This window comes from Acanthopagrus latus, chromosome 10 (assembly GCF_904848185.1).
Source record: "Acanthopagrus latus isolate v.2019 chromosome 10, fAcaLat1.1, whole genome shotgun sequence".
NCBI lineage: Eukaryota > Metazoa > Chordata > Actinopteri > Spariformes > Sparidae > Acanthopagrus > Acanthopagrus latus.
The window spans coordinates 7,619,352-7,634,167 of record NC_051048.1 but is presented as its reverse complement, the minus strand read 5'-3'; the positions used below and the strand labels follow the sequence as shown (position 1 = coordinate 7,634,167).

Genomic DNA, 14,816 nt, shown 5'->3' with positions numbered 1-14,816 from the left:
GAGACCGGAGACACAGTTGTTTTATATCCTGTTTCACATAAAGCTTTTGCATTCACAGCAACCACATTTTGAAGCTGTACTGGTTTTTTTTTTTTTTTTTAACTTAATGGTAGTTGCACCTTAAATACTTCCCTAATTCCCTATCCCTAAGAGCCAATAGGATCTGAGTAGCAGACAAATTAAACACTGCAGTTAGCATAATAATGCACACACACACACAAACGATAAGTACAGACATGCACACATTTACACTTTCCACTAACACACATGCAGTACTGTGAGGGGGTGATTAAATATGCAGCTGTCTTTTTGTCTTCGACTGTGCGGTTTGCTGAAAGGCCTGACCACTGCAGCACCTCGATTGGCCCTCAGCCACATTCTTCCTTATAAAGAAAAGGGGAAGTGACTTACTCAGCGCCTGCAGACTGTGCCAACATGTTACACTCAGCCCCTGTCGGCTGTTGACAGTCATACAGAAAGTGAAGCAATTGCCGCTTAAAGAGACTCAGCGCTTCATCTGAAATATGATAAGCAGCTACGTGATGTCCTTTGGGAAAACAAATAGTTTCATTTTGATCCGGGCGGTTATGAGAAGCGCTTGTGAAACATGTATAATGTCATCTGTGGCTCTAAAGGAACCTTGTTAAAGTGATGATGTGTCTCTAACTGGGTTTGAGACCTTAAGCCATTTCCATCTTTTTATTGATTATCTGTTCATATTCTTTTTTACTGGTACTTATTTGGTCTGCATTTATTCCATAGTGATCATTTTCATTATTGCATATTTTGTCTTGTTTTAAATTCATCTTAATTTTAGCTTAAAGGATAAGTTCATCCAAAAAAAAGGAAGTATATGGGGGGGGTTGTCTTAAAACGTAAAAACATAAAATAAAATTAACCTGACCATATCCAGTGGCATTAGGTTGAGTAGTTAATGACTGAATTTGAATATTTTCATGAACATATCCTTTAAAGTAGTCTTGCTCCGTTTTAACCAGCTGTGGTATTATCTTTCTCTGACTATCTTGCTTTTGGTAAGTCTGTTCTTAAAGGTGCTATGTAGTCGATTCATGAAATATTTAATCACTGAGGTACACATTCATGCGCTAATGCATTTGGCTTCTATCCATTAATACACTTTCCTGTGTGCCTCAGTAATGGAGCACGAAGTCACTGCCTGAATTGAATCTGCATTTAATCAATAACACTTTCAGACGCCTGTAAACTCGTCCCTCCTCATGGAAATGCATATGTGAAGTTATTTGCTCTGAGGGTGAGGGTAGCTACACTTGCATTTAGTCAAATCGTATTATGTTTTCAGTGGAAGACAGCAGACACTAATCATGTCCGTGATGTTGCACTCTAGCTCTCTCCTGTCCGACACCAACCGTCCCCGAGAACTCCATCATGAAGGGAGACAACTTCACCTATGGAAGCAAGGTGACTTTCAGGTATCATTTGCATCCCCTGCAACACCGTTTTGTTAAGCTGACTGTAGAAACCAAGTTAAACATGACAAGCTTGGAGTTTCTCACTGAACTCACTCTGTTTTCATTCACCACAGCTGCATGAAGGGCTACCTGCCTCAGATCCCCTATGATTTCCAGTGTCTAGCAAGTCTGATGTGGAGCGGGAGGCCGCCTGTCTGTCACCCAGTCACCTGCGGGGGACTTCCAACTGTCGCCAACGCCGACTACACCCTCAACACCAACACATACCAGTCAACTGTCACATATACTTGTGCTGAGGGATACAGGTATGGATAAATGACCACCAGCTGCACCATTGATCCTTTGATTGAGTCAATGCCAATTTTATCAATGATTTTACTTGTTTTTGTAACTGCTGAGTTGAAGTTGACATCACGACAAAGTAAGGATGATATTGATTTGATTCACTGTTATGTTGTGAATTAAAATGCAACAGTACAAAACTTTACTGTACTGTAGCCATAACAAAACATTTTTAAAATGCACAGGAGCTTTGAGATTTGTTTTAAACCTTTGTTGAATTAATTTAAAATTAAAGACTCTCTTATCTCTGATTCTGTTTGATCAGCACAATGAAGTTACTGACATATTAAACTCTGAATGATGCCTTCTATGGATCACATCAGCAGTTTTGATTCAGTTGTGTTCACAAGTCGTCTTCTATTAATCTCTGTGACACTTTAATTGTAGTAGTGTGAGGGTGTAAACTAAGTAGTGTGTTGGTGCGAAGACCACAGGGCTCCATGGAGGTGGTTTGTGAAGCGACAGGGGACTGGAGCAGGCCCGTCCCTCGCTGTGTGAGCGTCCTGTGCAGTGAGCCGCCGACCCTGAGAGATGCCATGACCGTAGGAGAGAACTATGAACTGGGAAACAAGGTGCACTATGTCTGCAAAGAAGGGTAAATGTGGTTGAAGTCTACAAAGTTATTTATGACAAAGTCTACTATCTACATAGTAATTGTTTTTTATTGATTGAAACTAGCACGTGTTAAAAACAAGGATGTCATGTTAAAGGTCCCAAATTCTTTAAAATGAGATTTCCTAGTGGGTCTAGGATATATCTAGGATATATCTGAATACTGTAGAAGAGTGAAAACACTCAGAGAAATCCCCACTATGTATTTAGAAATTGTGCCTTTAAACAAGTCATCACCGAGCACCTGAGGATCTTGTGATCTTACAGATTTTACATTTGCTGTAAGAAAACCTCCTGATTATCCCTTTTTGTGTCTTCTTCACAGCTACACTCTGATTGGCCCAGAGACTAGAGAATGTCTGCCAAACGGCCAATGGAGTGACAGCTCTGCCCAGTGTGTCCCGCGCTCCTGTGGCCCCCCGCCTGCCATCGACCACGCCGAGCCCTATGAGAGCCACCAGCTGTTCGGAGACACCGCCAACTACTACTGCACTGACGGATACACCGCCAGCAACAACTCTAAGATGGTGTGTAACGCTCAGGGTGTGTGGGCGCCCCCTGATGGCATGGAGCCCCCTCGCTGCATTGCAAACTTCTGCCTACGTCCACCAGAGCTGCCCAATGCCATTTTAGATTCGGTCAACAAACCCAAATACGCCAGCAACACTGAAGTGAGCTATAAATGTGAAGAGGGCTTCATGCTCAACACCACAGCCACTCTGAGGTGTCTGATGGGAGGAGAGTGGGAGCCTTCACCATACGATATCGGCTGTGTGCCAGTGAGGTGCTCCAGGCCTGAGAGCATCGATCGGGGCTATGTGAGCGGATCAAACTACAGTTTTGGAGCTGTGGTGGCATACAGCTGCGATAAAGGCTTCCTGATCCGAGGGGAGAAGAGGAGGACCTGCAAGGCTAATGGAGAGTGGGGAGGAATTCTGCCTACCTGTGTACCTGTGACCTGCCTCCCTCCTCCGTCACTCAAAAATGGATACATCCAGGTTAGCCACAAACATCAGAATTAATACACACTGTACATATTTATCCTTCGCCATCCTCATAGAATAAATTTCTGGAAAGGACTTATATATATATACATATTTCTGAAAAGTCTTACTTCAGGTTGCAAAAAACAAACCTTCTTCACATTTTCATGTTTCATGTTGTGTAAATGAGGGACTAAATGCATGTTTTATGACATATTCCTGATGTTTATTCCCCTTCAGGGCAGAGGTCGATTCACCTTCAACAGCAAGGTGACATACGCCTGTAACGCAGGATACAGACTGGTCGGTCGCCCAGAGCGAGTTTGCCAAGCCAACCGGCAGTGGTCCAACATCGAACCTCCCAGCTGTGTTCTTTTGACTTGTGACCCTCCTCCTGACATTGTCCATGGACATTACAGGGGGTCTGAATTCCAGGTGGGCCGAAAAGTGCAGTATGTCTGTGATGAGGGTTACGAGCTGGCTGGGGATGCCATTTGGACTTGCCTGAAGTATGGAAAGTGGGATAAGACGCGGCGTCCACGTTGCTCACCGGTACAGTGTCCAGAGCCACCCCTAGAGGAGAACCACCTGGTTCTGAAGGGCCTGGACTCTGAATCTGGAACCGTGGAGTTATCCTGCGAGGATGGCTACGTCCTCGAGGGGGCCCGGATCCTCCGCTGCACCATGTCCCAGGAGTGGAACGACACCTTTCCAGTGTGTAAGCAAGTGTTCTGCGGGCCCCTGCCTGAAGTGTCATTCGGTGGACCTTCATCTTCCTCTGCTCCATTCCCTTTCAGCTCTGTCGTGAGCTACACATGCATGGATGGCTTTACTTTAAGAAAAGAAGAGTCTGTGTCCTGCCTAGCCAGCGGACAGTGGAGCGAGCCTCACCCAGAGTGTATTCCGGTTGAATGCCCGCAGCCTGTGGAGATTTCTAACGGTATCGTTGATGTCCAGGGTCTGATGTACCTCAGCAAAGCACTGTACACCTGTAAGACCGGCTATAATTTAGCAGGTAACTCTACTGTCCTCTGTGGAGAGAAGGGACTCTGGATTGGAGGGGTTCCTTCTTGTCGCCCAATTGAATGCTCGATCCCTAAACAGATAGTCAATGGTAAAGTAGCTTATACAAAACTCCAGTTTGGTCACAGTGCCACCTACTCCTGTCGTCGTGGTTACCGTCTTCAAGGCCCAGAGACACTTAAGTGCCAGGCCAGTGGGGAGTGGGACATGGAGCCACCTGCTTGTGTGCAGATATCTTGCACCCCACCCCAGCCAATAGAAAATGGGTTTGTAGAGGGCCAGGATCACAGTTTTGGTGTCACCATTTTCTACAGCTGCTTCCCTGGCTTCCAGCTAGTCGGCCATGACCATCTGACATGCGAGGAGTTCGGCTGGTCTAGTTCTGTTCCTGTCTGCGTGCCCTCAGACTGCGGCCTGCCTCCTCACATTGACTTTGGAGAATATGTGAGGGCGACAGGGCATGGTGAAGGAGCTGATACAGCCTCACCTATGGACTTGAGCTTTCTTCACGGGACGTTAATTGAGTACCGGTGCCACAAAGGTTATGACCTCACCAGCCCCACTAGGTTGGTGTGCCAGGAGAATGGAGGCTGGAATGGGACAGCCCCGTCCTGTGTCCCTGCAGAGTGTGAAACACCACCCAGTCCAGAGCACGGTTGGGTGAATGTGACTGATACTTCTCTTGGCAGTATGGTCAGGTATACATGCAAGGAGGGATATGAGCTGGAGGGGGAGGCTGTGAGGCAGTGTGTATCAGGCCGACTGTGGACTAAGGACGCACCAGTTTGTCGGCCTGTTTCCTGTGGCGACCCAGGTGCTATCACTAATGGTACAACTCATGGAGTTGCTCATGTGTATCCTGAGGTCCTCCACTATGAGTGTAGTCCTGGATTTGTCCTAAAGGGTAGTGACACAATCACATGTCAGGTGGATGGAAAGTGGAGTGGGCAGAAGCCTTTTTGTGACCCAGTATATTGTGGTCCTCCCAAAGTCCCTAGTGATATAACTTTTAAAGGAGAGGTGTACAGCTATAATAATGAAATAGAATTAATATGTCAGCCTGGTTTCCTCATACAAGGAAAATCTGTCAGTGTTTGTCAGGCTGACGGCACCTGGAGTCATGAGTCTCCCACCTGTGTACCTGTCCGCTGTGACAAACCCTCACCAATACCCAGTGGGCATGTGCTGGGGTCAGAGTTTGGCTTGAACAGCAAGGTAAAGTACGAATGTGATGAGGGATACACACTTAATGGAGAGCCAACACGTATTTGTCAGTCAGACGGACTTTGGGACAAACCTGCACCACGCTGTGATATTATAAGCTGTGATCCACCTGAGGACATCAGTCACGGCTTCCTCAATGGCTCTAGTTTCAACTACGATGACGTGGTGGAGTACGTCTGCTTCGATGGCTACGAGGTAGTTGGGGATCCCATCCTGCGCTGCTCTGCTGAGGGCTTCTGGTTGGGAGCTGTGCCCCAGTGCCGGCCATGTGTCTGTCCCCTCCCCATGCTGAAATTCGGGATGGTTGTTGGGCGCGACCGCGCCTGCGGAGACCAACTAAACTTCCAGTGTGATGAAGGCTACAGGCTGCTGGGTCCCTCCCAGGCTGTCTGTGAGAAAGGAGGGGTGTGGAGCCCCGGTGTGCCTATGTGTGGCCGGGGAAGGTGCAGTGCCGCTCCGCCTACAGTCCCCAACGCTGTCCAGCAGGGCGGCTCTGCCACCTTCTTAGACACAGTTATATACAGGTGTCGGCCCGGCTACCAGCCAAGGGGGTATCCACACCTCTCCTGTGGGAGAGACGGCAGGTGGGGGGAGCCCAGGATCAGCTGTGAGCCTGTGAGCTGTGGAAAACCTCCAGCTGTAGCTCACGCTCAGGTGGTGGGAGACATCTTCACCTTCCCAAATCAAATCACATACAGGTAAATGCTTTCATTATAGCTGTCAGTTGAGTTAAAACATTATTTAAACATTAAATGATGATACATTTCAGGTGAAACTAGTGATTGAATTAATATTTACACAAGTGTTATACTTACAATTTGGATGTACAATTTTGATGCACATTCTCTAGCACTAATTTTTAGAGGCAAATACTGTACTTTGTCGTACTTTTTTAAAATTTATATCAGCAATCCAAGAAAAAGGAATGATTCTGATTATCAGAAAAATGCTGAATATCAGTGGACCCATAGTTTACAGTAAATACATACCTGTAAATCATACATAAAATGTTTTTACATGTATATTTGATACTTAACTACATACACATACTTAAAGACTTGTTACCAAGTATGACTTTTATGTATTTTTCTTAACTTTATTTAAAAGGCATATAAAAGACTACATTTATTATGGTTGACAATAGTTTCTTATTTCCCTCTTGCACTCCAGGTGTGAAAATGGGTATGAATTAGCCAGCCACACGGCCTCTCTCTCTTGTCAGAGCGATGGCACTTGGTCCAAACACAGCATCCGGTGCCGCACAGCCCCCTGCCCGCTACCCACTAACTTCTCCATCCCCCATGTGGTAATCAGTGGGAAGGAGCTCACTCCTGTTGGAGGCACCATCGCCCTCTCCTGCCCACCGGGGCTTTACCTGCAGGGGTCAGCAGTGGCTGAGTGTCAGGTAAGAAAGATGTTGGTCAATGATTTGTCCAAGTTTCTCAACTTCCTGATTGTATAATCATTAACAATACATTCCAGGTCACACTGTCTGCATGCGAAGACGATGAGGAACTGAGCTTTTTTTTGTTAAGGAAACCTGAGTGAAAGATTTAGTGCCAATCTGAAATGTTTCAGTCAGTTAGTTGTTGCAGACTGCAGCCATAATAGGTTTTACAGTGATGTTTTTTTTCCACTGAGCATGTCAATTAGAAACCATGAATAATGTAGTACTTCCTTGTCTTGTCTGTGGTATTGTTTACCCAGATGGGCGGTGGCTGGGCTCCAAGCATCTCCTCAGTTTCCTGCGAACTGGTGGTTTGCGAGAAACCGCCTCCCCTTCTTCACGGTGTCACCGAGGGGGACAGCTACAACTACGGAGACTTTGTCATGTACTCTTGCCTGCCAGGCTTTGACATGAAGGTACTGCTTATCGGGCAAAGTGATCATTTGAAGGGTTAATTAGTTTAGCAGCTAAAATGAGAGAACATGGGTTAACTAATTACCTCATCTGAAAACTACACAGACTAAAACCCAGCTCTATTGGAGTTCCAAATCTGAGACAAAATTGTGAATAATGGAAAACATTTAACCTTAAGAGTGTGGCTCTCCCCAGTGTTTTCCTAACTCCTAAAATGTGTAATTTGAGCACAGCAGTGCCCAAAAAGAGTCAGTTTTGGCCACTTGTTCCTTATACTACAACAGAAGGCTTCTTTCACACTCCTACACTGTGCCACTAAACAACAGGCAGTCCAGTCTGACCTAATGGCCAACAATCCGATTACAGAAAGTCACATGATTTCTCCTCAGAAATCAATAAGAGGGTGTATTTGCAGAGCAAACACAAGGAGCTGAGTCACTCTATTCCTGATACATGATACCCACTGATATACTAGCCTCATCTATTTGACTGCTCTCTACAATATTTTACTACACTGACAACACATACAGAGAGGACAAACTGCTGACTTTAGTAGCAGTTCATCAGCTTTGTAAACACAGTTTCACTGTCCAAGCATTAAGGGGGGGGGGCAATCCAGTCACTAATCTTGACCGTATCATGTTTCTTGCTGTTGCTACAGATCACTATTGGCTAAACTTTGCTGTGTTTAAGTTGTCTGCTGTTGTTGTAGTTTTACACTTCGTTCATCTTGTCACAGGGGGACTCTATCCAGACATGCCAGGGGGACAGAACATGGAGCGGCACCCAGCCAGTGTGTGTCGGTAGGTTTGTTTCCAGACCAGGAAATGTCTGTTAGAATGTTAAATATTGAATCCCATTGTTGTGAATTTTGTCAGTAAAGTTGGGAAACTTTAATGAAACCTACAAACAGTAATGTGCAATTTTATTTATACAGCACCCTTTATTTATAAAGTGTGTCAGCTTTTTTACTAAAATTGACCCAATCACAAGGCACACACAGAGGCAAGAAGATAAAAGAACAGAGGACGAGCTTTATTGATAAGCAGATATCCACAGTCTAAACAACAAAAAGGCAGGTATGAAGGAAAGTAGAAAAAAAAACTAAAGAGTGGCACGAAAACTAAAGACAAACCCTACAAGCACCAGGGAACAGACGCAGGAGTCACAGGATGATAACAGACGAGTCAACAAAGCGTGGGGGGGAAACACAAGCTTAAATACACGTTAACTAATTACATTAACTCATGAGACAGGGGTGTGCACAGGAAAACAGACAAAGGGAGGAAGTGGAAAGTGAAACATGATATAGGATATAAACTTCCAAATACAATAGGAAATAATTAAACCAAAAAAAGGCCACGACAAGGCCATGAGCAGCTCAGTGTTATATAACAACGATATTAAGATGAAAGCTAAAAATGCTCATTTAAAAAGAAATGCAAACAGTGATGTGAGAAAAGGTCTATTTAATTAATAGCAAGATAAGAAATAGAAGAAGTATTCAGATGATACAGAAATTTAAAAATACGCCATTTCAAATAAGTTAAGTAAACGCACTGGTCATGTATAGAAGCTTTAACAGATTTCATCATAACGCTGTGCAGCCTGCACACCTTAGATACACCCATACATCAACACCTTTATGTGTATGTTTATGTATTGTCTCTATAGCACAGTCCTGTGGGCCTCCCCCCATAGTGCGGAATGCACAAGTTCAGACAACAGGAGAGACGTACCAACACAATGCCAGTTATGTGTGTGATGCCGGCCTGCAGCTGGTCGGCCCAAAGACTCTGACGTGTCTGAGCAACGGCACGTGGAGCCTGCCAGCACCTGCATGTGAAGGTATAGAGGATGGTCCCATCCCCATCAGCATCCATCACCACTGCCATCATTCTTTTCTGAATTATTCAGTCTCTTGTTTATTCTGTCATACCAGTGGCTAAAGGCTGCAACAGCCCAAAACAGATGCTGCACGGCAAAGTGCAAGAACGCAACCTGAACACGGGCCGCGCTATGGAGTTCCAGTGCGATAAAGGCTACAACCTGGTGGGAGAGCCTGTGGTTGTGTGTATTGGAGGAAACACATGGAGCTCCACGTTCCCCACCTGCCAACGTGAGAGTCCACACCCAGAAACACCGACACTGATGTGATTTGCCTGCAGCCATGTCTCACTTTGTCTGTATTCCTGTAACGTGTGACATTCTGCTCTGTTCACACCCTGTAAACACGGATGGTGTTGCAGTAGTTGCGCCACACAGAGCCCACTCTTTACAACATCAGCCATTGTAATCTGTTTCTCAAGAAAACCTCAGAGAGTTGGAGCGTCTCCTACAGTACTTACATTTTTACAGTGTGAGTCAGAGCGGTTCTCTGGAGTAAATGTCATTATATGAGCAAAAGTGAAATCTTGATTTACAGTCTTATTTTCTCCTTATTTGATTTTTTTTTATTTTATTAATTCAGACTCATTCCACATTAGATTTTATCTTATCATTATCTGATAATTGAATGATTAAGAATGCAGCCTTGCAAAAAATTGGTCTCGTGGATGGCAATAAATCGAATTTAAACATCCACACTTGTTCTGATTTGTATATTTATTTTGATCCACTGCGATTCAGCAACTGTCCTGGAGTGCAAAACTCTCTTGCAAACTTGTATGAAATGAATAACTCTAATTTTACATACTAACATACTAACCCTAAAGCCATTTTTATCTTTTGTGGTGGGGTCCCATTAGATGACATGACATTTACCAGTGTTTTCAATAATTACCCATTGGAGATAGGACACTTTTTAGCAAAGCTACAGAGATAGTGGGTCAGCTGAAAAAATTACTTAAAAAGACTCGAGGATTCACAAATCAATGCGTCATTTCTGCCCCTTACAGCCAAGTCCTGCTCGGCTCCTCCCGGCTGGAGGGACGACGGCTCCCAGCAGGAGTTTCACGTCGGGCAGTCGGTCCGCGTCACCTGTCCCAAGGGTCAGCAGGTCAAGGGCAGCGGCTCCATCACCTGCAGGCCGGACCAGACCTGGAGCTCCATCAGCTCTGCGTGTGAAAGTAGGTGAAAAATACTGAATACTCACTTTGGGGAAACTGCTGCTACTAAAGAGTAGAATGTTAGTGACAAATAGCTAAATAGTCCTCAGAAAAAGTCATTAAGGTTTGATATTCTGACGCAAATCCTCAAAATATGTCTTCCAATCAGAGTTGTTTCATAACTTTGAATATTCAGTTTAATTTCAAAACCATGTAAATACGATTTTTCTTTCATTTGTTTCGTTATTGTTAATTTTGTGATCTATTGTTTGTTTTCCAATGATTTGATTTGCAGTGAGGTTTAAAATTGACGTCTTTCATCATTTCTGTTCCCATCATCTGTGATTCATATTGTTCATCTGTAAATCATTCTATCTCAGTACATGTGTTTATCACAACTCTTTCCATTTTGCCAGAAGCTCTCAGAAATCTTTGACGTTAGGTGTCCAAAGGCATCGTTTTGGCTCTAATCAATATGTTTTTTCCTACTTAATGTGATTAGTCTGAGACCCATTTTGTGTTATTTGGTTATGCTTGCAGAAAAATCAATGAAGCCAATCAAAGGATGTTTGTGTATTTGATATTTCACACCCCTGCATGCCGCCTTTATCTTGTCTCTTCTCCACACTTGCACGGCTGTTAGCTGAGGTACCACTTCCTCTCTGTTCTCTCTCACTGAGCTGCGACACAAAAACAAATCATCAAACACTGTCGGTGTCCTGTTGGCTGCACTAATTGTGGGCACCTCTGCAGCTTCTATGGCAACCTTTGTCCGATAATCCTGTGATCTTTCTTACACGCAGTCGTCCTGAATATGCAGCACAATGGTGCTTAACGTTGCTATGGCCCTCGTCGTTTGTATTTGCATGATGTTAAACCTCTTTACGCATGTTTACTGTGATCCTTTCAGTCATGTTTTGGTCCTGAGGGGAATTTTACATAGAGACAGTCACTGTCACGCATGGAATTTCACTGTCTTCACAGACGATGAGGGATACAGAAAACACAGCTTGATTTCACCCAGTACAGACACAGATTGCTTACTCCACATCGCACAATTTCGTAATCCGTGTTTTTCCAGATACACGAGGGGTAGAGAAAATAACAGAAACACAATGAAATATTGAAGCTCATGTTGCTCAGACACCAAGTTTAAGTTATTTTTAAGGTTTTCTCTGGCAAATGTCCGGTTAAGTGTCATCCAAAAAATGTTTCCTGAATTGCTGGGACAAGACTGTCAAACACTTAGATTATCTAATGCGTAAGTATTAAACACAGGAAAGCTTCTTTAGGGAAGAGAAATAATATTCTCAAGACCATGTCAACATTTTCAGCTCCTGTACTGTACAGTAAGGTGTTTCTTTTATTTTGTCCACCCCCCCAAGAATCAGCAACTTTCCTTTTTTCTCAAACAGAAGATTGAAATGCATAAAACCTCTTAAGAAAAAGTAAGAATGATCTTTAATGAAAGTTTTGAGGCAGCAGAGAGATAGTATGTAACTCGTGGGTCGTTCCATCTGGGCTGTTGTACAGGGGTGTCCTGTGGCCCCCCCCTCCACGTGGCCAATGGGGTGGTGCGGGGGGCGGTGTTCCAGTTCGGGGACGTGGCGGTGTACTCGTGTTTTGGCGGCTACGCCATGGAGGGCGTCGGAAGGAGCAGGTGTCTGGAGAACGGCACCTGGACGCCGCCTCCCACATGCAGAGGTAGAGAGAACACGCCTGTGTGTCAGACCCAAGGGACTCTCACCCCTTTTCTCAGGACACTTCCTGCTTCTTCTGACTCTCCGCGCCGCTCCTCAGCTTTTTAATTCTTGCTGCTGCTCAGCCACAACAGATACAGTTTCTCTGTGCCTGCTCTCTCTAATGCCTCCCTCTGAGGGATTCACACCAGTTGCACATGGGCAGTATGTGGAAGTCAACAAGAAACTGTTGCTAATAGCACTGCTTTTTTTCCGCTGAAGCTGAGGTTGGGAAAGGATTTGGGTCAACCACAGATCCTCTTCCTTCTGCTGAACCGTCACTGATGCCTCTTCCTGTACGCTTTTGACACCTTGTCCTCACATGTGACTGTAAATATTCACATATGAGTACCTACTAAAGCCTGGATTAGCCCCATTAAAGGAAGAACTAACCCTCTCTTATTGTCCACAGTGGAATTTTATCATTTCCACCTAAATAATTAGCTCTGCAAATCCATTGAAAGTGTGGCTACAGTTTTCCTAACATTTTCCTAAGCAACTTTTTGTAATTTTTTTTTTGTCTAGTAAACTTGTCTGCCAAGACATATTACATGTATGATTACATTTTTTTGTACTCCCAACAGACAGAAATCTGTGGGACTTTCCGTTATCATACTTAATGCAATTGTCATGAATGCTGTAAAAAATAGTTGTTATATGCTTGGCAACTCAGTCTGTTGGATAAGAGATGAGATAAGATAAAAGCCCCCCAAAAATTATTGTGCCAAATATTACTCAAAATCAAAATAACATAAACATCCTGTGGTAACCCTGATACAAAAAATGTAATGCGATATATTTCTGGGGCAATTACAGATGAGTTTGGACGTCAATTTCCATAGTTTAGGTGTTTGGGAATGTATGGCCGTCATGGAAGAACCCCGTCTGAGACATGTTGTGTCACCTGTCAACAATTATAACGGGAAAATACTACAGTTTCTCTGAAAGTGGAAATGATAAGTACATACTAGCTCAACATATGATGTATCAAACTTGTTGGTTTGTCCTCAAAGTGAAAATCCTTTTAAGAAAACAAAGAAAATCATAAAGTGTGCTCACTATGATGACTCAAATTTAAGGAAAGAGCTGAACAGGAAAAAAATATGTAGTTTAAAAAGTTGACCCTCTCTCTCTCATCTTACAAAAATCATACTTGAAAACTGACAGAAAATCGTATTTACAGCAGTAAATGTCACAGACTGATGATATCGAACAGTTTAAAAGTATCCAAAGATGAGTAGGCTATTCTTCAGTATCTCAGCTTTAGTACGTTTGTTTTGGGAAAAAACTGCCAACATATCGTCCACAGGGAATAAATGTTAACTGCGTGTAAAACTCACGCTTCAAGGGTGTAAATGGCGAATCAGAGAGTCAACTTTGAGTCGGGCTTTAAAGAGAAAGAGAGCCCACTGCATGCAGCATGACGTTCAAATGGCCTCTCGCATGATTTGCATTTGAAGATAAGGGCTAGATCCAGGCCAGCGTTGGTTGAGTTTATGCATGTTCCTGTCTATGTGTGCACACAGAAACACATGCACACACTCAAGTGGTTTCTGTTGATGTCTCTGAGGAATTTAATCTGCAGTGCGTTGATGCTGCCCCTGTGCTGGAGGCTTCAGCACTAAAACCTTTAACTTTCATTCTCTTATTTCACTGGAAGGACACTGAATTAGTTCCACTTCTTGCTCTCTTCTATGCTCAAAGTATAAAACGTGTCCGTGTGTGTGTGTGTGTGTGTGTGTGTGTGTGTGTGTCTTCTCCCTCAGCGGTGTGTTGGTTGCATTGCCAGAACGGAGGTGTGTGCCAGCGGCCCAACACCTGCTCCTGTCCGGAGGGCTGGATGGGCCGACTTTGTGAGGAGCGTAAGTGTCTCATCATCAGGAATCGCCCAGGGAGCGCTGTCGGCGCGCTCCATGGCATGATGCTATGTGTGTTACCATTCAAACATTCACCAACTACAGGAATCCAACCAGCTTGCTAAGCAGGTTTTAGCACACAATGGCAGACAAAGATGGTCCAGAGATAATGGAGCGGCGGTTGTTCTAGCTGAGACACTGAGAGAGTTATTGTTGTTCATTCTCTGCACTTCAACAGAACACTGTAGACATTTTGTCTATTGACCTAGATAGACATTATGTCCATTCCTAAAAGTTAATAATTGAAGAATCATAAAATACAAACACAAAATTAGAAACTACTCTTAAATGGATCGAAAGGCCTTTAAGCACACCAAATTGCAATTTGTGGTTGAGAATGAAGTGACTGCAGACATTCATGCTCCCCTCATGATCGATCACAACACATTTGGGCGCCATCATTTAAATGAGTTGTTTATGACTAAAGACACATCCTTCGGCCTCAGCTGTACTCAGTAGTACACGCTACTATGCTAAACTAAGATGGTGAACATGTTGACTATTATACCTGCTGATCATCATTATGTTGGCAGTGTCTTTGTTAGCATCCTGCTGGTAGCATTTAGCTTGATCCATACTGTAGCTGTGCCTCACGCCAGAGCACGGCCGTGAATAAAC

General features: G+C 44.0%; 1 protein-coding gene across 6 annotated transcripts in view; it reads left to right on the top strand.

The window, feature by feature from the left end:
* Positions 1–14,816, top strand: part of svep1 (sushi, von Willebrand factor type A, EGF and pentraxin domain containing 1) — a 92,422-nt gene that overhangs the window by 75,507 nt on the left and 2,099 nt on the right. For 5 of the 6 annotated variants that reach the window (XM_037111081.1, XM_037111082.1, XM_037111080.1 and 2 more), the window contains 13 exons: positions 1,367–1,451; positions 1,565–1,756; positions 2,221–2,388; positions 2,731–3,403; positions 3,629–6,333; positions 6,806–7,040; positions 7,343–7,498; positions 8,236–8,299; positions 9,171–9,344; positions 9,439–9,615; positions 10,394–10,564; positions 12,077–12,247; positions 14,049–14,144. In XM_037111081.1, coding sequence (XP_036966976.1) covers positions 1,367–1,451; positions 1,565–1,756; positions 2,221–2,388; positions 2,731–3,403; positions 3,629–6,333; positions 6,806–7,040; positions 7,343–7,498; positions 8,236–8,299; positions 9,171–9,344; positions 9,439–9,615; positions 10,394–10,564; positions 12,077–12,247; positions 14,049–14,144 — 5,067 coding nt within the window. The remainder of the gene's footprint in view (positions 1–1,366; positions 1,452–1,564; positions 1,757–2,220; positions 2,389–2,730; positions 3,404–3,628; positions 6,334–6,805; positions 7,041–7,342; positions 7,499–8,235; positions 8,300–9,170; positions 9,345–9,438; positions 9,616–10,393; positions 10,565–12,076; positions 12,248–14,048; positions 14,145–14,816) is intronic. The other variant, XM_037111083.1, reaches the window with a different exon arrangement.